Genomic DNA, 23622 nt, shown 5'->3' on the forward strand with positions numbered 1-23622 from the left:
ACATTCTCCTGTGACAGGATACGTTACTAATCTAGCTCTTCCTGACTGCATGACAATGTTGACTAAAACAAAGCTTCAAAGGGGAAAACACTTACTGAACATAAAAAAGGTTCAAACTAGGTTTATTTTTACAAATATTGGGGGACAAGGATTTTTCATTTTGAAGTAAACAGTAGACTTCTTTAGTTGGCAAGAATATGTAAGCAGCTGAGAATTCATAAATAGATCTTTGAGCAGCAGCACCAAATATCCTCCTTGCTTCTGTGTTGTTTTTTTCCTTTTTAAACTAGGGCCAACAATGACAAAGTCACAAAAGTGCCTGTTCTATTGTGTGCTTGCCCAGGGTTTCAGAGAGACAGCCTCTTTCTTCAGGGGCTGCCTGCAACATAACAAAATTTGACAACATTCTTACTTAAAACCCAAAAGGGACAGATAAAATACAAATAAATATTCACATCTACAAATTCATGTAAGAATAACAACATTATATTATCGAAATGTAAAACTGCCCTCCAACGTTAGAAATGCAAAACCACCAAAAAGTGTCTACCTATACTATCTGCATCAACTTCAACAGCTGATCATTAAGCCATCCCAGGTGGTCTTTATATCTCACTCCCACAAGTACATATAATCAACATCCAGGGCTCTTCTCAAGTGTCAAAACACCACATTTTTCACACACAGTTTCCCAGGGCTATCTCTAAATGCGCTTTAGACTAACAATATACACTGAAGGGGGGGGGACCATGACAAAGGGAGGAGTTGTAACTCCTCATTCAACCCACCAGGAGATAAGCTAGTCAATTTCAAAATCTACTTAATTTCTTTTCTGGACAGCATTTTTTTTCATTTTTGCAATCTATCCTTTCCACTGTCCAAAATTTCATATCAGAGACTGTATGATTTTTCTCAAGATAATGTTGAACCAAGGATGACCCTTCCTGTTGCTCAAATGTCCACCCACTCTTCGTCTGAGGGCTCTCAAGGTTTTTCCCCACATACATTTTCTTGCAAGGACACTGAATTAAATAAACCATATTACTGTTGCTGCAGGTTGTAAAAAGTTCTAAACTATCCTCTTTCCAATCTGTTCGTTAACAAACATTCCATCTTGTTTGCATGTTTACAGTATATACATCTGCCAAATGGATGTATTAGGGAGACTTACATATACCTGCAGGAAAATATGCAGATTACAGGTTACCTAGCACAGCAGGGGAAAGGTTGAGTGAGAGATGTGAAAGAGAGAGAGAAAAGTGTCCTTTATATCTTTTCCACTCCTGAAACTAATCCCACCCACCCCCATCCCAAAAGTTCTGAACAACTCTGCCAGGCTGTCTGGGGCCCTAACAAAAGCACTTCCTGGGGTGAGGCTGGGGATACACTGCAAAAATGTGTTGAAAGTTTCACTTGTTCATACACTATGGGCCAGTTCATGTTATTATTATTATTATTTATTTATATAGCACCATCAATGTACATGGTGCTGTACAGAGTAAAACAGTAAATAGCAAGGCCCTGCCGCATAGGCTTACAATCTAATAAAATCATAGTAAAACAATAAGGAGGGGAAGAGAATGCCAACAGGCACAGGGTAGGGTAAGCAGGCACAGGGTAGGGTAAAACTAACAGTAGAAAGTCCGCACAACATCAAGTTTTAAAAGCTTTAGGAAAAAGAAAAGTTTTTAGTTGAGCTTTAAAAGCTGCGATTGAACTTGTAGTTCTCAAATGTTCTGGAAGAGCGTTCCAGGCGTAAGGGGCAGCAGACGAAAATGGACGAAGCCGAGCAAGGGAAGTAGAGGCCCTTGGGCAGGCGAGAAACATGGCATCAGAGGAGCGAAGAGCACGAGCGGGGCGATAGTATGAGATGAGAGAGGAGAGAGAGGAAGGAGCTAGACCGTGAAAAGCTTTGAAGGTTAACAGGAGAAGTTTATATTGGATTCTGAAGCGAATTGGAAGCCAATGAAGAGATTTCAGAAGCGGAGTAACATGGTCAGAGCGGCGAGCCAAGAAGATGATCTTTGCGGCAGAGTGGTGAACAGAAACCAACGGACTGATGTGAGAAGAAGGAAGGCCAGAGAGAAGAAGGTTGCAGTAGTCCAACTGTGAAATAACCAGCGCATGAACAAGCGTCTTGGCAGAAGAGACAGACAAAAATGATCGAATCCTGGCAATATTATACAGGAAAAAAACGACAAGATTTAGCTACTGCCTCAATATGAGGAATAAAGGAGAGCGAGGAGTCAAATATAAAGCCAAGGCTATGTGCAGATACCAGTTTAAACATCTGATCGGCTCAATCTGGGTTGCATCATGTCGTGCAAGGTTGGCCATCATGGGTTATTCAAGGGTTGAACAACCCTCACATAGCCCCAAAACTAATAGATGGCTGTGTTTGCACGACATGGCAAAAGCGCTGATAGGGGTTGCATATTCAAAATGGTGGCTGCATACATTGTGGCTCATTGTGGGTTAATTAACACATGATAAGCTGGCCATGTCATGCAAACCAGGCCTATATGTAAACAGCAGCAACAGGACAGACATATCAGAATGCTGGAATTTGTTACACCCCCAAACAAGTACCCACTTTGAAGCAAATACAGATTTTCTGCCATCTAATATGTGATTGATGTTCCATCCTCCAACACCCACTCAAGGCAGTTCTTTTCAATTTGCAAAGCTGTAGCTCAAGCAGGGCTTTACAAGCTATATATTTTTATTTATTTATTATGCTTATATGCTGCCCTATAACAAAAAGTTCTCAGAGCAAGCTCAATCAATAAAACAGCTTAAAAACAATACAATAAAGTTTTTTTTAAAGGAAGGCCTAGGAAAACGTTAATAATAAACTAAAATAGAAATAAATAATAGGATGACATGAAGTAGAAATGGGTGGTGGGTGCATTAGGGCCAGTGCATACTTTATGCTTACCACAACAATTCCAACCAAGACTTCCTTCCCCATGCTCAATTCTATGTATACCCTTTACTTAAAATATCAAATGGCTTAGTATGCTAAAGGCTACCATCACCTGGACAATTCCTACACCTAAGATTTAGGTTTCTGATAGCTGCTAGTAGGGATTTTCAGTGTATTTATTTGTTAAAATATTTACGATCATGTTCAAGGTGGCTTATGATAACACAATTACAATAGTTTAATAGTGACTACGCACATAGGAAGCAATTCTAAACGTTACAGCTGGGAGTGGAGAGCTTACCTGAAGATTATTATTTTTGCTAGCATCCCACAGTCATTATTATTATTATTATTATTATTATTATTATTTATTTATATAGCACCATCAATGTACATGGTGCTGTACAGAGTAAAACAGTAAATAGCAAGACCCTGCCGCATAGGCTTACAATCTAATAAAATCATAGTAAAACAATAAGGAGGGGAAGAGAATGCAAACAGGTACAGGGTAGGGTAAGCAGGCACAGGGTAGGGAAAAACTAACAGTAGAAAGTAACCGTAGAAGTCTGCACAACATCAAGTTTTAAAAGCTTTAGGAAAAAGAAAAGTTTTTAGTTGAGCTTTAAAAGCTGCGGTTGAACTTGTAGTTCTCAAATGTTCTGGAAGAGCGTTCCAGGCGTAAGGGGCAGCAGACGAAAATGGACGAAGCCGAGCAAGGGAAGTAGAGGCCCTTGGGCAGGCGAGAAACATGGCATCAGAGGAGCGAAGAGCACGAGCGGGGCAATAGTGTGAGATGAGAGAGGAGAGATAGGAAGGAGCTAGACCGTGAAAAGCTTTGAAGGTTAACAGGAGAAGTTTATATTGGATTCTGAAGTGAATTGGAAGCCAATGAAGAGATTTCAGAAGCGGAGTAACATGGTCGGAGCGGCGAGCTAAGAAGATGATCTTTGCGGCAGAGTGGTGAACAGAAACCAACGGACTGATGTGAGAAGAAGGAAGGCCAGAGAGAAGAAGGTTGCAGTAGTCCAACCGTGAAATAACCAGTGCATGAACAAGCGTCTTGGCAGAAGAGACAGACAAAAATGATCGAATCCTGGCAATATTATACAGGAAAAATCGACAAGATTTAGCTACTGCCTCAATATGAGGAATAAAGGAGAGCGAGGAGTCGAAGATAAAGTCATAGCAACATATGCTCCTACCTAAACTTTATTGGAAGAATCTAGATGTTGGGACGTTCTCTTCTAAAACATCTGGATCTAAATAACTGATTGCGGTCCCAATGTAGTATCCCTTATCCCCATAAAAGATATTGGGACTCTTAATAGATCTGACTAATTCAATAGCAAGAATACTCCTTGGGGATTTCTTTGCTTTTAATACTTATTGCTTCAGATTTCAGTAATCAGATGCTCTCATCCCTCTAAAGTAGTTTATGCTGATATATAATGCCAAAAGTAATCCACTGCCCTTTATGGCCAAACAGGTATTTGAAACTAGGCCTTCCATTTCTAATCCCTATGCTCTACAACAGAATGGCCTTTTTCTTGTTTTACTAGGATTGTGTTCACAAATGTCAATTGCTGTAAAAAGGGATTGTACGATGAAGTGTACTTAGTCCCTGTGAATGTCTAGGCTTCATATAGGCAATAACTCTTTAGTATACCTGAGGCTTTACAGCTTAGAAGAACGTACTTTTATGATATAAGGCACCCTTCCCCAAACTGGTGTCCTCCAGATGTGTTGGGACTGCAATTCCAATCACCCCAGTCAACATTATTATTATTATTATTATTTATTTATATAGCACCATCAATGTACATGACCAGGTTGGAGAAGATTTATGTAAAGGAATATAGGCAGGGCTGTGAGGTATCATGCATACAAAATACTATCTACCAACAGTGTGGTCACTTGATACTGGTGCTTACGCTACCTACAAGGAACCATTTACCACAGATGCCAAGGATTAAAGCCACTGTGAAAGTAACCAGCATGGCAAAATGATTTGGTTATAGTGCATACTGAATGGGCAAAGAAAAACTTAAACATAATCAGTATTAATTTAACTAAGGCTTCTGTCCTAAACACGCTTACTAAGAAGTAAATTATCTATAGCTTCTGTTTTCAGAATTCAAGTTCCAACATTCCATAGCTTAAACTGAAGTAGAGGAACTAAGCATTCCATGTCTAAAACCCCAACATCTATTCAACACAGTGAGACATGCTTTTGAATAAATATGCAGAAGGCTGCAGTGCACATCACAGACATTTATGTTGAGAAATAGATTATTTGTTCTTTTCCCTGGACTTAATTTGTTTCCTGTTACTCTTCAGCACAAGTTGAAAAAAATATAGAATAGATCTTGGCTGCATTTTCAACATGCTCGTTCAGTTCTCTCCATTAGCTGTGACACTTGTTGGGTGTGTTTTAAGCTGTAATTAGTACCATGTCAATTACCAACATAAAAATAAATTGAGTGCATGTACTTTACAGGTTAGAGAAGTCTAATAAATAATAAAAAATATTAATTAGTCATTTAAATATGGATTTAGAAGAGCAGCAGAGCTGGTGACTGATTAGGTGAAGTCACCATGAGGCATTAATAGACATAAGGTGAGCTGTGGTTACTTATTTAAAAAACATAAGAAATCTGATCATGCCATGCATCTCTGGCAGGTCAAACTTCAAGTCACAAAACACTTTGTCAAAATGTCACCCATGAACATTTTATTATCAGGATGGATAATACCTTTCCATGGGTTTAAGCAATCCATGTGATAGCAACTGCCAGAACAATTTTTAAGAATTTCCTTCACCAAAACACAATTTTCCAACAAATTATTGCTAACTGATTACTATTTTCAGCGTGCATACCCTGCCTTTATAACAAATATTCAAGGCTGACAATAAACCATCACTAAGCACAGAGGTAGTTCTGCAAATATGAATTTATTCAAGATCTATTAGAAGGAGCCAGTACATACACAAGGAAAAATGCTCTTCAACTAGTTGATCAGGATGCACAGGCTGGTCCTGACCTAAGGGTGTGTGTGTTGGAGGCAATAGTACCACTACTTTGTGGGAAGGTGTTTCTGCAAGCATAGTTCCACCACCATTTTGTTGATGTCTTGGCTCAAAATGTTCCATTTTGCCTGGGAAGATGAGCTAGAAGAGACATAGTTAACCATGGCAAATTAAGCATGAAAATTTCATGCTCATTCTATTGAAATGGACAAAGGACTAGCCCCATCTACTATTCAGATAGCATGGGACCTCCTGTGATCATTAAATGCCAAACCTTCCACTGTTTTTAATCTAATCAAAACCTCACTCTACCACCCAGCTACAGAACGCCCTGAGATTGTAAGCGGCTTTTCAAAGAAGTACTACAACCGTATTAGAAGTCCAGATGCCTTTCTTTTATGAGACAATAATTTCTTTTGGGTTCACCTGGAGAATAACCTTCCAGAAACCACTCAAACTTGTGTTGTTGTTGTTTTGGACATCCAGCCCTAGATGGTTAGGACACCCAAGTTGCCTTGAGTCTCGAGAAGGCATGCTAAGGAGAATCCCTGTTGTTATCTCTGATCACTAACAGCAGAGATCCCTCTAGGTGGCCGGGCTTGGACTCCAAGCTTTGCCTCCTGGAAGAATCCAAGGGGTCCTGCAGGCTAGATGGGGAACTTCTGCAGGATGGATTAGATCCATGAGCTGGAGTTTACGCAGAGATTACACAGGAATTATTTTCTAATGTTATACATTTGTCTCACGGAAACATCTTCATACTGAATATAATTGTAATTCTCTGGGGAAAAACAACAACTCTGATCTCATTCTTCTGCTCCCTAAGACCTTACATGGGCACTACCTTGACCAAACAATTCCAGTTATGCACACCTGCCTCCCTTCTGTTTGGCTAGAGTGCTGGCTAGAGTGCTCGTTTCTGGGCCAAGTTTACAGATTGCACACCCTGTCTTCTGGCAGAAAATAGCCTTAATCACAGCGAGAAACAGTTCCCTTAACAAATTGGAGCTAAATCTGCCCCCTATTCCTTCTTCCAAGTCATTCATGTTCTAGGATAGCTTATTTCCTAATCGTGGAAAAGAATTCTGTAGACATGCTCACAGATGCGTTTTGACCAAGCATGTTAACAGGCTGGGTTTGTTTGTTTCTTAACAACAGTAGACAGATAAAAAAAAAGAGTGCAAGACAGGGAACTAGATGCCAAGGAGAACAGGGTTCTTTCTTTATAAACAGTGTATGAGCAGGGGAATTTCAGCCTATTAAGCTGCATCCCCCAAAATTCCTGCATTTGTTGTTAAATCAACCTCCACCAACCTGGCACCCTCCAGATATGATGGACTGCAACTCCGAGCATGCCCTGTCATGCTGGGAGTTGTAGGACAATATATCTGAAGTCCACCAAGTTGGGGCAGGCTGATCTAGATAGACATATACAGCAAGTAAAAGTGGTTTCCATGATTGCTGTACTAGACAATTAGAACAAACACTATACTTTTGTAAACTTGATGTTTAGAACATGTTTACATTGAAGAAAACTATAATCTTGTTGCATTTATTCATCTTTGAAGATTTTATTCCTCATACATGGCACTCACTAATAGATGTGTACATTTTCAAGATATGTTCAAGCTACAAGATGGCACAGTCGGCTGGAAACCATTACTCTCTGTTTCACAACATTACTAAGGAACTGAAGGCATTGAGAAGTATGACGGGAAGCCACGTAACCCCCCGCCCCCATTTTAAATCCCTGTGATATGTCGCTAACAGTGGTTTACTTTTCTTTCATGACATGCCATCTTTAAAAAAAAATTGGACAAAGAAAAAAATGCTGCTGATCCAGTATTGCTGTATACATAGAATGATGGCAAGAGGCCTGCATGTGCCCCCACTGCTTCTACAAGTTACAATAAAAACTCTCAAAATTGTTACACCTCAAAATATGGTGGGAAATATCTAGGACATCACACATGCATATGAATGTACAACGTATACAAGTATTGCTGTATGTTTTGTGGAAAGTTAAGAGGAGCACATGAGAGTACACATGGACCTACCACCCCACTGCAAATTTAGCATTTCCAGATTAGAGAGTACGCATAAGCCAACCTATAACTCTCACTTTCTCCGAGTTAATATAGCTTATTAAAAAGGCAGAACACAACACCTAATCATTTATGCTAGAGAAATAAACCAAATGTTTAAGGATAAGATTTAAAACAAGAATTTAGTGATAAGATGCAACTATCTGTTGCTCATCACACACACACACTGACTAAAACATCAATGACAATAAAAACTCTGCTGTACATTCTTCTGCAGAATCATTCATCTAAATGCTACAACTTTGTGCTACATTAAGGGATAATGCAAAGAAATGTAACTTTGTTTTATTCTAATTGTTTTAGAATAAAACTCTGTGATCTGATTAAGAGAGATCAAGTTTTCTCAAACATATGCTTTTAAGAAATAAAAGCTGACAACTAGCAGTTATAGCTAATCATTCTAAACAAAACCCTGAACAATTTTGACTATAACCCAACAAACTTTGTCCTTTTTCAATTAATTGAAAAAATCTTCACCTATAGGAAACCAGTTATAGGAAACAAGCAAGTTCTAGAAAGAAATGTAGGATGAGCTTAATCAAAATATATTTGTCAAGTAAGAAGCAAATGCAACATACAGGAAACAGCATATTACATTTAAAAAAGAAGAAAAGAACAAATATACAGGACATGATGCAGTCAAAGTTAAGCATGTTTAAATTCAAAATGCATCAATGAGAGAATTAAGCATGTGCTTAAACTCTTTCACTTTAAAATCAATGGATTTAGAAGAGCATAGATTTAGCTGGATCATGGCCATATTGTTCTTCAGTCACCTACACAGTCCAAGTGGTATTTTTCTCTGCAAGTGTATCAACTGCAGCATATTTAGCTTCTGTTACACCAAGCATATTTCTAGGTTATAAGGTAAGACCTTCACACATGCCTAATTTATGAGAAATCTGTTGGATAATATAAGTTCCCAGGAACGAGGTCCTTTAGATAATGCATCACTTGCACCCTCTTGTGTTGAACATGCATACCTCATTAATATTAAAAATTTGCTAATAACATACTTATGCTAGACTTATGAAAGGGTCATATTATTTGTGTTTCAACATCATATTAATCAAAACAATTAGAGTTACCACTACAGGTAATATTGGAATATAAAAAACAACATATGGGAACATTATATACCTCATTTCTGTAGAACTTGCACAGACATCAATCCTGCCAAACTGAAAACATCATTTCTAATGACTTCAGTAGCACCACAATACAGTTTAAGTTCCCTGCTCTGTTATGCTTGGAAAGAAAATATTCTGCTTTAAAGACAGTTTATGAAGGAAGTACCACAAGCTCTGAATGTGTTAAGAAATATGTTTATTAAGTTATAGATCAGTACTTAAACACACTTTGATTTATGTTACTTACACTAATACAGGTTTTCCTGATATCTTGGGATGCCTTAAAACTTCTGACATCGTCTCTTTCGTCTCTTCCATTCTCTCCACATCACTAGAATCCACAACAAATATAATTCCATATGATTCAGCGTAGTAATTCTTCCAGATACCCCGGATTCTCTTTCCACCTCCCAAGTCAAAGATTGTGACTTCAAAACGGCCTTGCTTAAGGTCAATCTTAGAAAAACCAACTGTTGGCGCCACATCCTCAGGGGACTCTAAGAAAACATGAAAGCATTATGAGAGACAGCTGTGATGTAGTTTGAATAATTAAGAATTCCTACATTTACATGATTATTATTGTTTTGTATGCTTACATTTACTATACCCCATTGTCCTAATTATCTATTATAGAGGCTGGCCACTTTAAATGAAAAGGGTGGGGTATTGTATTTTAAAATTTTACAGTATTTTACTAATATTTTGAGTTTTTCTTGAAATAGCATCTACTACCTATATAAAACAGACAGTTCCCAGCATTCATTCTGTCACCCTAAAATCATGTCTGAGAAAAGCCAGACAACTAATTGAGAGGAAGGGAGCAACATCTTCCATCCCAGGATAAAGTTTTGAGAGGGGGCAATGTGCTTCAACTTTTTATCCCTCCCCCAAACCTGAGCAAAGGAAATTACGCTAGGCGAGAAATGTAGGCCTTTTAGGACAAAAGTAAAAGGAGGAGAAAGGCCTGAAAGCCCTTTTGCCAAAACACCATCTACCCATGAATTTCAGAGACTTTTTACTGACTCTTTTATAATAGCTACATATATTACAGCATGGACTGAAAAATGTCTGGTTGACATATAAGGACACCCAAGCCGCTGTGTTTATGCATTTCCAATACTGGGGACACTGAACACAAATAAAATTTATGATGGCCTGACCTACTATGAATTCTGACGTGATGGATTGCAGCCTATTAATTTCAGCATTTAGAATAAAACAGGAAAATTCCTAAGTGTTTAAAGAGTATTGTATAGTAAAATAACTCAACAATCATGTTAACGACACCTAGCTCACATGCAAACCAAAGCCAGTGTACAGAAGATCTGAAAGAGCTAAGTAGTATGTCTAGAGCTCAATGATTCTGAAGCATAAGTATATAAAAGGGAGGAGAAATGTTTGAAAATATTTTATTTATTTGACTTCATATTTCTAACGAAATTTCAATCAAGACTAAAAGAAAATAAGAGCCAGTATGGTGTAGTGGTTAGAGTGTTGGACTGGGAGGTGGGAGATCTGGCTTCTAGTCCCCACTCGGCCATGGAAACCCACAGGGTGACTTTGGGCCAGTCACAGACTTTCAGCCCAACCCTGTGAGATAGGGTTGCTCTTGTGGGGATAAAATGGAGGAAGAGAATTATGTACGCCGCCTTGGGGTCTTAAGGAAGAAAAAAGGTGCGATATAAATGTGATACATAAATAAAAATAAATTAATAAGTATATTTGTTATTGGTCATCTGCCTGCCAGAGCTGAACTACCTAAGAATAATGAGATTATAAATTTATTTGAGTTATAGGCTGATATTAGAGAGGCACATGCAAAGTGCTTCCACACATACTGCCAGGGGGCAGATTGAGTGATTTTCCTCTTCTGGTTTAGCCACTTGCATTTAATGGAATGTTGATCCAGGGATTACCCTAACCTCCAGGGGTGGCTTTTCAGAATATGTGGGAAGCTGCCACTGAAATGGGAAAAGTGAAAAGTCTTGTGCGTACATGAGGCTTTTGAAGCAGGGTCACACTGAAATCACATAAAGTCCAGGGTAAAAGGTTTTGAAGAAGAGAGTGATCAAAGTTTCTTTCACTAGCCTGGAATAGATTCATCCATAAATAATGCCTTTAGGTACATCAGTAAATTGCCGAGTAACCATCTAAAAGAGGCAGTTCAGCAGCTTTCCCACAGCTCAGTTTTATTCAATTCAGAGCATGTATACATGTGTGCTATTTTAGTGAAATTGAAAGACAGAAAAAATGATGCTAATATGGATTTTTATGGCTAAGGGAATAAATGAGAAGTGGAAAATTACAGGTACCTTCCCAATTATAAATGAGAATATAAAAAAATATCATTAAAGTCACACTTTGTTATGGACACACAATTTCCTTCTTTGGGTTTTTCCTAATTATAGTCTGAGTCAATATCATAAAAGAGGTTATACCTACAACATTGATTTTTATGTAAAATTTACTGATATGTGCTCATTGCTGTGTTTCAGCAAACAGGAGTTATTGTACATTCAAAAGAAAAAAAGAGAGGGAGAGAGGAGAACAATTGACTTTCTAGCCTAAACCAAAAACGCATCCTATAATGAAATGCCTCATTAACCTGAAGACATATTTTCCATATTTCCTACAATTAAAACAAATTTATGTCAGCAATTCCTTAAATGACCAAAACAACCACCAAAGATATTTTCCTTCTATTTTATGAAATACAGTGCTAGGACATGACATTCTGCTTCCCTACAAAGAGTGCTTTCTTCTGAAGGATATATGCACTAGTTCTGATCTAACTTCGCAAGTGCAGGACTTCTGATTCCAGCAACGGCTTTATAGCTCTCTCCCATGTCAGGAGGAGCATGTAATGAGGATGCATGCATTGAAGTGCTTCTGACATTCAGTAGAAGCAAAAGCCCTTTGACAGTATCCCGTGCCGACCCTGTACCTCAGCCAATTGTGTTGCACCAGCAAGAGCCACCGCTGACGCGACAGAAAGCTAGTGCTTCCTAGAGCAATCCCAGAAATGAGCCAAAACACTTGTTTCTAGAAATAAACAGGTCAGTGGTGCTCCCCGATGGGAACTCTGGAAATGGCTTGTTTCTGCGGTTTCTTTAGGAAGCACTGTTGCACTGGTGGTGGGTCCTGCTGATGGGGGAGTGTTAGATAATGTCCTTGGTTTACATCTATATTGTTCCAAACACTCTAACACTATCAGAAGCTTTATGCAAGTGCGATAAATTCAAATTTGTGCCGTGTTTAAACAATAAAGAAGCTTGTTTTAATATTGAATAAGACAATTTCTCTAAGAATGATTGGATCAAACTAAAGAGATTACTTACCTCCTTGGATTCCTTTCACTGTTGCAGTTTTCCCAGCATTATCAAGACCCACCATGATTAATGTCACTTTCCTTTGAATTATAGAAGAAGAAGAAATAGTATTTTTAGGCTTTTTTCCTGAAACAAGTGTCATATTCCTTTTTAGATGACATCTTTAAATGTATGCTTGGGAATCATCATCAAAGTACCTATTTTTATTTATATAGCACAATCTATATAAGATGGCACCTTACAAAAAACAGGCTTGACAAGTGCCTAAACCAAACGGCTTACAAAAAAAATCTAAAACAGATGAAGGGGAAACAGAATAAGGGGGCAGGAACAAACAGAGGCAGAATATGCTATTACTTCAGCTGTATACATATAATAGGGTATTGGGACTAGTGGGAATATTCTAAAGGCTTCCCAGAAAAGGTGACTTGAGAAGACGTGACAGAAATAAGGGAGGTGGCCCCACTGAGACATTCTGAAAGCAGTACCAGGCATATGGAAAAGCAAGGGCGGAGTCATTTCAGGATGGCTAACGGTGGTAGAATCCCACCTCCTGACAAAAGGTGAGAGGGCTCTGTTGGCACTTATTTCTCCAGCGATGGCCATGGCAGTGGCCATTGGTGGAGAAAGAAGCCCCGGCAGTGCTCTCTCTCCTATTGACAGGAGGGGGGTTTCTTCTCCCCCACCCACCCGAAATGGCCCTCGCTCAGCAACAGGCATTGCGCGTCTCCTATCATGGGAGGCGACGCACCTGGCACAGAAGGACAGGTGATGGGGACGTCGCTCGGCACTGATGCATCCTTTGCCAAAGACTGGATTGCACACCCTAACATACGAAGAGACCGTTCCATAGCCTCTTACTTCTGTGGTGGCAGCCTGCAGAGAAACATGCGCTGTCCCCACCACAGAACCAAGGGGTTTGAAATGGACTCTTCGTTTGTCAGGGTGCACAATCCAGTCTCCAGTAAAGGACGTATCAGCGTTGAGCGGCGTCTTCCCTCACAGGAGATCACATGGCTTGGCGCCGACACGTTCTTCTCTGTTGGGACCATGGCAACAGGGAAGGGGTGGCTCTAGCAACGCCATGGCCCCGACAGGGAAGGATGCATCAGTGCGGAGAGAACTTCTCTGCTGAGAGGGCATCATCTGTCTTGGTGGCGCCTCTTCTGTCGCAATCTAGTTTCAAGGCAGAGAGAGGGAAATCTGACAATCACAGGTCTCCCCACTCTCTGCATCGAAACTAGATGGGGACGAAAGAAGCGTCGCCAAGACAAATGATGCCCTCTCAGCAGAGTAGTTCTTCCCATGCTGACACATATTCACCCTCATCTCAACAGTAGCAGGGGTGGCTGCAACACCGCCTCCTACTCCCCCATTGCTATGGAAATGATGGCGATGGAGGGGTGCACAAGGATCCGAGCTGCTACTATGACAAACAGCACAGATTCTTCTGTGTTGCACCCCATCCCCATTCACGAGAACGGAAGGACAATCCTTGGCTGAGGCAGGAGGGATGCAGGGGAATTTTGCCTGACAGACAAAACGTTAGTCAACACGGGACTATTTAATCAAATAGTCCACCATTGTGTAACGTGTCATCCGAACTGAACCAGAATTAGACAAGTCAAAGTGGATGGATTGTATTTAATTTTGATAGAGGTGGCAAAAGCTTGAGCACAGCACAAGATGGAGAGGCAAGCCTTGGCACAGGGAAGGCAATGCAGAGCCTGCAGACACCAATGTGCCACCAGATACCTTTCTTGGTGCCCACCAAAATAAATCAGTCAACTAGTATTCCATATTGCTCTGGCAATACCTTTGACCTGCAATATACAAGTACTGTGGTGATCAGCAACTGCATCTCTATTTTGTTTTCCAAGCCTGGTATGACTGACATTCATTTTTAGAGCAATGTTTGATTTTATATTCTTGTTTTAAGAGGTGTTGTAAACCACCTTGAAAAGCAACACAGGAAAGTTAAATAGATGGGGAAACAGAACGAGGGAAAGAGTAATAAACAACCACCAGCAAAGGAATACAGGGAGTCTCTTTTTCCACTACATCTCTAGCATAATAGTAACTCAAACTGGAAAACATTGTTCCAATACAACAGCTAGTTTTTAGTCAAACTTGCAAAAATGCAATTTCCTCTCTGGCCTAGAGCAAGGTAGGCATCATCACTATGCAACCAACAGAGCTTCCAATTTGAAGCAGATCACTAGTATGCATGTTTGTGTACGCGCAGAATGTTAGAACATAAACAAAGACACACACATAAGGATGGTACATGGAAAAATAGATTATATAGTCAGCTTTCCACCTAGAGTACTCCCTGCTTGTAGCTCCATGTTTTGTTTTGTGAGTAGCAACCCTTGCATTTGATTCCAACTCCTTCAATTAACTGTAGCAGCTTAATTTGATCTGCTCTTATTTCCCATTGTTTAATGTGTCCTGCTTGCCCTGCAGCTAATTCAATGGGTGAGTTCACATGATCATGGAGAGAAAATAAGTCACAGCAATTTATTTTCCCTCTCTGTGCGGGTGCTGCCTAGTTAGCATAATTACCCTTGGCAGGCACAAGGTGTCATGGTGTCTGAATATGGGAAGGCTTGGTGGGTGGGGTGGTTTACAAACCACCCTGAAAACCATGGCTTGTTGTTGAGTTGTTGACAGGTGGCTTGTTCTCATGGTAGCTTGTGGTGAGATCAGAACCTGGCACGATGGCTTGGCCCAAGCGGCTACACTACCGCCCAGCAAGAGTGACAAAAAGCCCAACCACGCCTCGAGATCTTGCTAGTGCCGCCTCCAGCCTCCTTCATCAATAATATCTGCCCCTCCACTGATACAGAACGACACTTGGGGAATGTCCTGAATGTGTTCACCACCCTTTTTTTCACTGCTTCAAAAATACACATTTTTCATTCAGTCTTCGCAGGTGCACAGATTGGTTTCCCCGCTATATACGGACTGCAGTAGTGCATTTGCCTTGTAAATCAACTTGTCCACTTCGGGGCTTCCATTGACAGCTTTCGGAGTCAATGTAAGCGCTGAAGTAGACTTCTGAAAGACAGGAAAAATGCATTTCCAAACGACGGACTAAACTAACCAACCCATTCTTGCAGTAAGTACAACCATACTCCTAGAGTAATTACATTATTTACATTACAGAGTAATTACTATAGAGTCAGCAGTAACTACACTGACCCACACCTGTTCAGCTGCCACTTTAATTCAGGGCCAAAGGAAGTGGGCAAGCAAGGGAGGAAACTGACAAGTGCCAGTTCAAGACTTAATACAATGAAAGGATGAAATTGACAAGTGGGGTTTTAACACCTACAGAGGGGATATTGATCTATACTGCTGATAAGACAAAAGGAAGTAAATAGCAGACAGACTAAAGCAGACAGACAAAAGTGTGCTCTTAAGTACCTGCGAACCACAGAAAAATTAAAAAACGAACCTATTTGCACACCTCCAAACACCAGGGGTGGAGGTGTGAACTGAAAAACTGCACAGAAAAGGGGTAGCAATCAGAGAAGGATGGGAAGCCAAAAAGGTTTCACTCCATAGGGACAAGATTATGAGAGGGCTTGTGCCACAAATGTCCATGGGATATATGCTGGGAGAACGAGGGGGGAAACAAGCCACAGCAAGTTCAATCATCTGTCAGGAGTAACATGATTTTTCTTTTCATTTTAAAAGTCTGGAATTTCAAAGTAATTGTACTTGGGGTTGATTATTTAAAAACATTAAAGATTAATTTAACATGTTTTTGTGGGCTAGTATCTTTTATAGATCTATTGCCAAGGGCTAGTTCTTTATTATATAAAAATATACTTTCAATGAATCTCAGAATAATAGGAAATATACATCTTTTTGACCAAATGTGATCAAAAAGGTACAAATATCTTTGATTTTACCTATATGAATTTATAAACGAAACCTGTACAATACATTGTTCATTTTAACACAAAGACATCCATTCATCAGGTTTTATTGCTGCTTCTTTATTCTATATAAGTAGGAATTGGGCAGCAATTCCAACCATCAGTGGAATCAGCTAAATGAATAAGAAACTCACTAGGAAAGAAAAGTTTAATGTTACATCTGAACCAGGATTCCTGGCTTTTTGTTCTCAGACAAGCCAGGAATCATATGGGAAGATATCCCGTCTCCAGACTTTGTCTTGTTAGGGGAGCAATATGCCAGGAAGTCTGGATTAGACACAACACTAAACAAACCCTTCCTGATGAGATTCTGATTAGTTTAGTCACTCCTGCTGACAGGAGGAGACAAGTAGGTATGATCAGGCAGCATGCACCAACACTCTGCTTGTAAACGCTAAGCCAGAATTCTCCAGAACCCTGGAATAGCAATTCTATGCAAACACTGACATTGAGTAACTATGGAACGCCAGTAAAAAAAATCTATCTTTGCCTTAGTGCCAACAGGATAGGAAGTGGAGAGGAATCTGGTGTAAAGTCAGTTCAGTACTGGCTGTACTTTCTATCTTTCATTTTCCTCTCAGTTCACGTTTGCTTCCCCCCACACCATATGTGTGTGGATATATATAAGCACACAATTGTAACTAAGGATAACAGTCCATGCATCTGAAAAAGTGTACTGCAGCCCATGTAAGCTTATGCCACTTTAGATTTAAATTGCCTTAGAACTCCTTGCTATATTTCAGTTAATAATTTACCTTGGTCAGATCTCTTGTGAAAGGTTAATAACCTTAAGCTTATACAAATTTGTGACATCTGTTGCACACAGTGCAATCTTCAGACCTATATATTGGGGAAAAAAGACTATTCTACATGTCTAGTTGTAGTTGTTTTACCTGACAGGTTCTCGCCACCGCTTTAGCCAGTTGCAGCAATTGGCCATCAGACTATACATCCCTATCCAATAGCCATTCAGAGCACCAAATGAATTGACAAATGCAGCTTGTAGACGGATCCTGGAATTCCAATCAAAGACACCCCACAGTGGAATAGATCGACGTAGATGCTGTCTTATTGCTACAATTATAGGAGAGAGAGAAAGAGTAGAGTTAAGACTACTGCCAAACTTCCTTCTTTCTCCACCAGCTTAATAAAGAGCTCCTTCTGTAAAGCTGACCACCAAGCACTGTCTGTGTTGCAATGACCTTTTATTTCACACAGATAGATGGCTACCCCTTTGAAAAATGTTATTCTGGAAAATATTTTTTACAGTGTAGAAAACAACAAGTGTGGCACCATATGTTTTATCTGAACCAAAAACATATTTCCGTACCACACTAGATCACTAGCCTTCCCCCAAAAAATATAGAATGTGGATATGATATATTCTCAGAGGTTGTATTTGTAGAGACTGTACTTAATAGAGGCAGAGAGATGCTCAGGATTCTTATCTTGAATATGAGATTTAACACCACTATGCTTCCAGAACACACCAGATCCATTAGTTCGATTAATCTGTTTCTGTCAGTTACAAGTTTATTTCAAAATATGCATCTTGCCACACCACTAACACAAGATCTTAGGGTGGCCTACAAATGTTATAGAGAATCAAAGGAGTTTGCTGATTGGGGGTGTTGGGGGAGAGAGCGGGAATCCCCCAAGATCAAGCAGAAACACTTTCTATCAGCATAGCCCTTATGCCAGCCTTCCCAAACCCGGTGCCCTCTGGATGTTTTTGACTACAACTCCCAGAACTCCTGGCCATGCTGCTTGGGAATGATGGAACTTGAAGTCCAAAATATCTGGATAGCACCAGGTTGGGGAATGCTGCCTCACACCCACAGAAGGTAGATATCCTGGATCCAACCCATGGTGATTATTTCCCCACTATACCACATATCCTCACAATAACTTGTGAAGGAGGTTGGACCGAGTGCATGCCACTGGCCCAAGATGGGGCCACTGTTGTGACTTGAACTCAGGTCTCGCTGGTCTAAACCTCTTGCTACGACACCGCCCAGACCGACTGTTATTCCCATTATTGTTCTGACTGTTGTTATTATTATTAATGACAGTGCCAGCCCCAAAGTAAGCAGGAACTGAGCCACCAAAGGGGCAAGAGCCTGAGAAGTGAGTGAGGAGCCCCTCTCTTACCAGTGCTTTATCACCGTGGCCGCAGAGAAGAAAGGAGGACATAAACACGCGAAGCCGGGTACCAGTCACAGCTTTCGGCCATAAACCGCGGCCCAGGGACTCTCATCCCCCACATCACAGCCAGTCCGAGGACGAGGCCTGCACAATTTCCCTCACAGTCGCCACGCAACCGCCACGCCAACCACCCCCCTCCCCCGCGACGGTCCAGTCGCCGCGCCCGTTGCTCAAAACCCCCCCGAAGCGACCACAGATTCCCAGACCAGCCCTTTCACCGAGCCACGTGACAGTGTTTCTTTCTCCTGCAGGCCCCCTCCAGCACGTGACGCCGGCGCTGCTCGCTTATTGGTCGGCTCCCCGAGTAGTTCGATAACAACGGGACGCAGAAGGGACGCGTAACCAAGCTGGTTTCTAATGGTTACAGAAGAACGAGAGAAGGGCGTGGGGGAGGGAGAACCCGGAAAAGCGAGAGCCAATGGGAAGTGAAAGATAGCTTGATTGATGGATTCTTCTCCACCATTGGTTCCCGAGAAGGCGGGGATAGGTTTCTAAGTTGAGCAGAGGAGCTGGGCAAAGAGTTCTTGCCTTGGGCTGTTGGTTTTCTTTTGCTCCTGGCGAGCAAGGAGAAACCGCCGTATTAAGGATTGAAGCGGATGTACCGTGGGAGTCTATGCCGGCCTTAGGGTTTGGCACCACTTGTACCATAATACAACTCTTATAGCCCAATTCTATACTGTCTACTCCTTGAGTAGTCCCATTAAATGCAATGGGGCTTGTTCCCAGGTAAATTACTATAGATGTGCACCATTACAATGCAATGCATGTCTCCTCAGAAATCTCACTGAATTCAATGGGACTTACTTACAGCTAAAGGCTTGCAACCTGAGTCTTTATGATACCACTGTTGTTATACAATACTCTTTTTCATCTATGAGCTGAACCTAGAGTACAGTTTCATGGTAGCAGGTAATACGGCTAGAGCTGTGCTATTTATGTGGAATATTTTCTGCCCCAACAGTTCAGGATATTGGCTTTCTTAGGCTATTCTTCAAGTGCACTCTGACTCGTTCATTATAAGAACTTAAGATGTGTCATGCTGGATCAGACCAAGCCCAGCACTCTCTTCACAGAATGGCCAACCAGCCATCGGCCATCGGATGAACAAGCAAGACATGGTGCAACAGCACCTTCCCACCCATGTTCCCCAGCCACTGGGAGTCATCTAAAAGTTACATTAAAAGATACAATTTTACAAAATGTCTGCCACTTAACAATTTGAATTCAGGCCAATACAAAAGTTTTGAGATAGCAGCAATGTCTGTAAGAAGCATAATGTGAATTAACTTCAAATCCAGTAAAAAGGCTCAACCTATAACAAGTGAAAGCCTTTGATTTTTGTAAGAGAAGCATTTTTAAAAAGTGAGATATCATGATCTATGTTATGGGAATGAAACGAGGGAAATACAATCGAAAGGCAACTTAAGTTTCACCCACCAACCCACCCACTAGTCTTTTTCAGTGAGCTGCTGGAAATCAACAGCATAGGAGTTTTAGCAACCTCAGGGCTATGGACACAAGGTCCCCCTCCCAAGCATCCTGTTTATCCACCATGAGAAACACACAGGAATGTTTCCTGGAAATATCCTCTGTTAATGTCCATCCCCCAATCAGCCTCCCCTCCCCCTCAGCGGGAGGAGGACTGGAACCTGGCAGAACATTTCCCTGCTGCATCACTCCCAGGCACCGTATAAACAGAGACGCGACAGCAAGAAGGTTGTCTGAGCAGATGCCAACATCCCCCTCCCCTTCCTAGCCCCCAACAGATGCACCCAGCCCACTTAACCTACCGCAGCTACTCCCCCTAAGGATGAGGCTTCACTGCGTGGTTTGCCTGTTTATTTCCTGCCTGTTTATTACAGCAGTCGCTCTTTCTGAGCCTAGGACATGTAAGTAAAATTGGATTGCTTTTCAACTTTTGAAATACTTCCTTTTTCCTTTTCTTTTTTTTTTTCTTGTTAATTCATATTTGTGTTCTGTCCTTATGTTCCAGTGAATTGCTTGTGACGTGCAATGAACAAAACCATTATCATGACACTGGCACAATTTAAAGAACAAAAAGGGTGGAAAGACTGTACATTGCATGGCTTTTTCAATGAACAAAATCTGCAATCTCTTGAAGTAGTAAAGATGCAGCCTCATTCTTTGCATGTTTACTCAGGGGCAAATCCTGTTGAGTTTAATGGGATTTACTTCCAGGTAACTGTGCACAGGACTGCAGAAATAGACTGATTTGGTTTGTTTGTGACAGGTATGATTGAGAAATGCTGAGCTGACTCATAAAGCCAGATCAGTTTCTGAAAAAGTGACCCTGATTTCTGCTTAAGCAAGCTTTCATTCCCCCTCCCTAAACAGTAAGTTTTGTGAAAAGCTGAGCTAAGGGCTGGGCACTCCTCAGTGTACTAAACAAGAAGTAATTAATAACATTAGCAAGTAAGCATGTTGCTGGCCATTGTGAAACAACCAGTACACAGTTTTTGAAAAGTGTTCTGTGCTGTGATGAAGCATCTGTATGCAATATTTTATGCCAGATGAAAACTCACCAGATTTCTTTTCTGATCAAGAACCAGTTCTCTTCTCCAGGTTGTTGTGTCCAACTATTACTTTTTAAACTTCTTTTCCTACTATATTCTCCTTACCACAAATAAGCCTATTTTCATGTGTCAGCTACATTGGACATGAGGCCCACTAGCCTGTCACAGGAGAATGAGGAGCTAAAGCTGGCATCCATGGTTCTTGCCCCCCATTTTGTTCTCACAACAACGGTTCTCCCCAGATCCAAGCCTGATACTGAAACCATTATGCCATAAGAGATCCCAGGATGAGGCAAGATTTTGGAATGTGCATAGAGCCTGAATGTGTCCCACGAAGAAGCAATCTCAAATCTTTCACCAATCACACCCAGGCACTTCATCCCATAATTATCACTTTGTCACTGAGCTGTCTAGAAACCCCAGATACCAAAGACAGGATCTAGCTCACCACCTACTTTAGAACTACCTGACACATGGTATATACAAACCAAGATTGAGGCCCACTGATGTCAAATTGCTCAGGTGTTGGCCATTTAACTATCCACAGTAGCACTGTAGAGGGGCCTTGAGCTTAAAATATTGATTTATATCAGGCTGGTGTAACATCTGGGTTGCTAGGTTCTGAATATTGTGCCTGGTGCTATATGGACTCAACTGCCAGTGTGGGAGCAATCCTGGGCTTTCTTTTACTGTGACTACCTTACACAAGGTCATGTGAATATATCTTGAGAAAATATTCTCCTTCATCACCGAAAGAATGCAGTGTATGACCGTCTAGATTCTACCATGATACAAACAGATTAACAAGTGATACTAACATGTACCATGTCCGGAAAGGTTCCTGAACCTTTAAGAGATATATAAATGGAAAGATTGTGGTTTCTGGCTTCTCCTGTCATGTTATCACCATGACAGAAAACTCCAGCTGGTGAAGTCTCTTTTCTTGAAACTTTTAAATGTAAAAGAGTACTCTCAGGATCTGGACTTGGCAACCCTAAATCCCCTGGAGGGATTATTTGTGCATTTAAATTCAGATGCTTTGCGATGAACTTTAGAATCAAAAGGATTAATTTCCCTGTTGTTTATTGAGTCTTTAAAACAGCCCCAAATGAGTTTATTTTTACTTTTTCTTAGGGCCACTTTCATTACCTTCAGTATAAAAGAAGTCTGTTTTGTATAGCAAAGAAGCTCCTGTGCACCAACATGTTAAATATTCTATTCTTATTTATTTGAGAAATGCACATTCTACTTCTGATGAAACTAGTCTAAAACGAACAGTAAACAAATCTTAATAGACAAAACAGAACTATGCAACAAATCAGGCAACTTTTTTTAATATATGAAGACCACAGTCCTACACACACTAACGATGGAGTTTTATTTCTGAGTAATCATGTCCAGAATTGTACTGTCAGTTAAATTAAAATGCAGGAAGATGCACAATTGCTTCCCAGTCATCTGCCTGGTTACTTCACAAGTAAATCCTACTGAGTTCAATGGGGCTTACTCTGAAGTAGTGCAGCCAGATGCAAGAGGGCAGGACTCTTACACCTGAATCAAAACATTTTACCTAGAAGCAAGATCAGACGATGTTGTCTTTCCCTCAAAGTGAAACCATTATTTGTAAACTCCTATACAGTAATTTTAAATTCTATTTTCCAAGCAGAGCTTGTTTATGCAGAAGTAAATGAAACTTTATTTCCAAGTTAGTATACTTATAGTGCAATCCTACTCCCCAAAACCACTGGCTGGCAGGGGTGGGGGAGATTAGCATCCCATGTGTGCAAATCTTCTGGTGATGTTCCTGCTGGCAGTATGTCCTGAAATGGGTGGAGAAGCAGCAGCCTGGGATTTGGTAAAACTAAGGCCTCTCTGTTCCCCTGTAAAGACAAGGGCCGAATCTACACTACTGCTTTAAAGCACTTTATAACAGTTTTGACAACTGTATATGGAGTGTATCCTGGGCCCCAACAGTTGTCAAAACTGTTATAAAGCACTTTAAAGCAGTAGTGTAGATCCTGCCTAGGATTGGGCCCTTTGCTTACACCAGCCTCAGCCTGGCACAGATAGTTTCCTTCCTGCTAGAAGCAATGGGAAGGAAAAAGAAGAAGAAAAACTGCTGGAGACAGAGGGGAAAAATAAGGCCCCTTTCTGACTCCGTGCCCACCCTAGACACCACCAGCTTGTTGGTCTTTGGGATTGTCTGATGATCTATCATTTCACTGCTCCCCCACCCCTTACAATTGGTCTTCCTGCATTGCAGCCTTGCTTATCCAAATTCACTGCCTTTCCTGTTGCCTGAATCATTTTCCTGTTCTGATTGTAGGCAAATGTTTTGCTTCTGGCAACCTGGATTAGCAAAGCTGTATTTTATAGGAGCAGTTCCTATATATTTTATGCACTAATAATGAACTCATT

At 40.8% G+C, this 23622-nt stretch overlaps 2 protein-coding genes across 3 annotated transcripts in view; one reads left to right on the plus strand and one right to left on the minus strand.

The window, feature by feature from the left end:
• Positions 1-18793, minus strand: part of ARL13B (ADP ribosylation factor like GTPase 13B) — a 56451-nt gene extending 37658 nt beyond the window's left edge. Inside the window, exons 1-4 of one of the 2 annotated variants that reach the window (XM_063126821.1) lie at positions 18617-18792; positions 17359-17539; positions 12528-12598; positions 9437-9686 (exon numbers count right to left, since the gene is read on the minus strand). In XM_063126821.1, the coding sequence (XP_062982891.1) occupies positions 9437-9686; positions 12528-12598; positions 17359-17417 (380 nt within the window). In that variant the 5' untranslated portion in view covers positions 17418-17539; positions 18617-18792. Of the gene's footprint in view, positions 1-9436; positions 9687-12527; positions 12599-17358; positions 17540-18616 lie in introns of both variants that reach the window. The other variant, XM_063126822.1, reaches the window with a different exon arrangement.
• Positions 18794-20308: 1515 nt separating this feature from the next.
• PROS1 (protein S) overlaps positions 20309-23622 on the plus strand; it is a 43391-nt gene continuing 40077 nt past the window's right edge. Inside the window, exon 1 of the mRNA XM_063126820.1 lies at positions 20309-20559. Within this exon, the coding sequence (XP_062982890.1) occupies positions 20481-20559 (79 nt within the window). The 5' untranslated portion in view covers positions 20309-20480. The remainder of the gene's footprint in view (positions 20560-23622) is intronic.

Source organism: Elgaria multicarinata, chromosome 5, assembly GCF_023053635.1.
Source record: "Elgaria multicarinata webbii isolate HBS135686 ecotype San Diego chromosome 5, rElgMul1.1.pri, whole genome shotgun sequence".
Taxonomy (NCBI): Eukaryota; Metazoa; Chordata; class Lepidosauria; order Squamata; family Anguidae; genus Elgaria; species Elgaria multicarinata.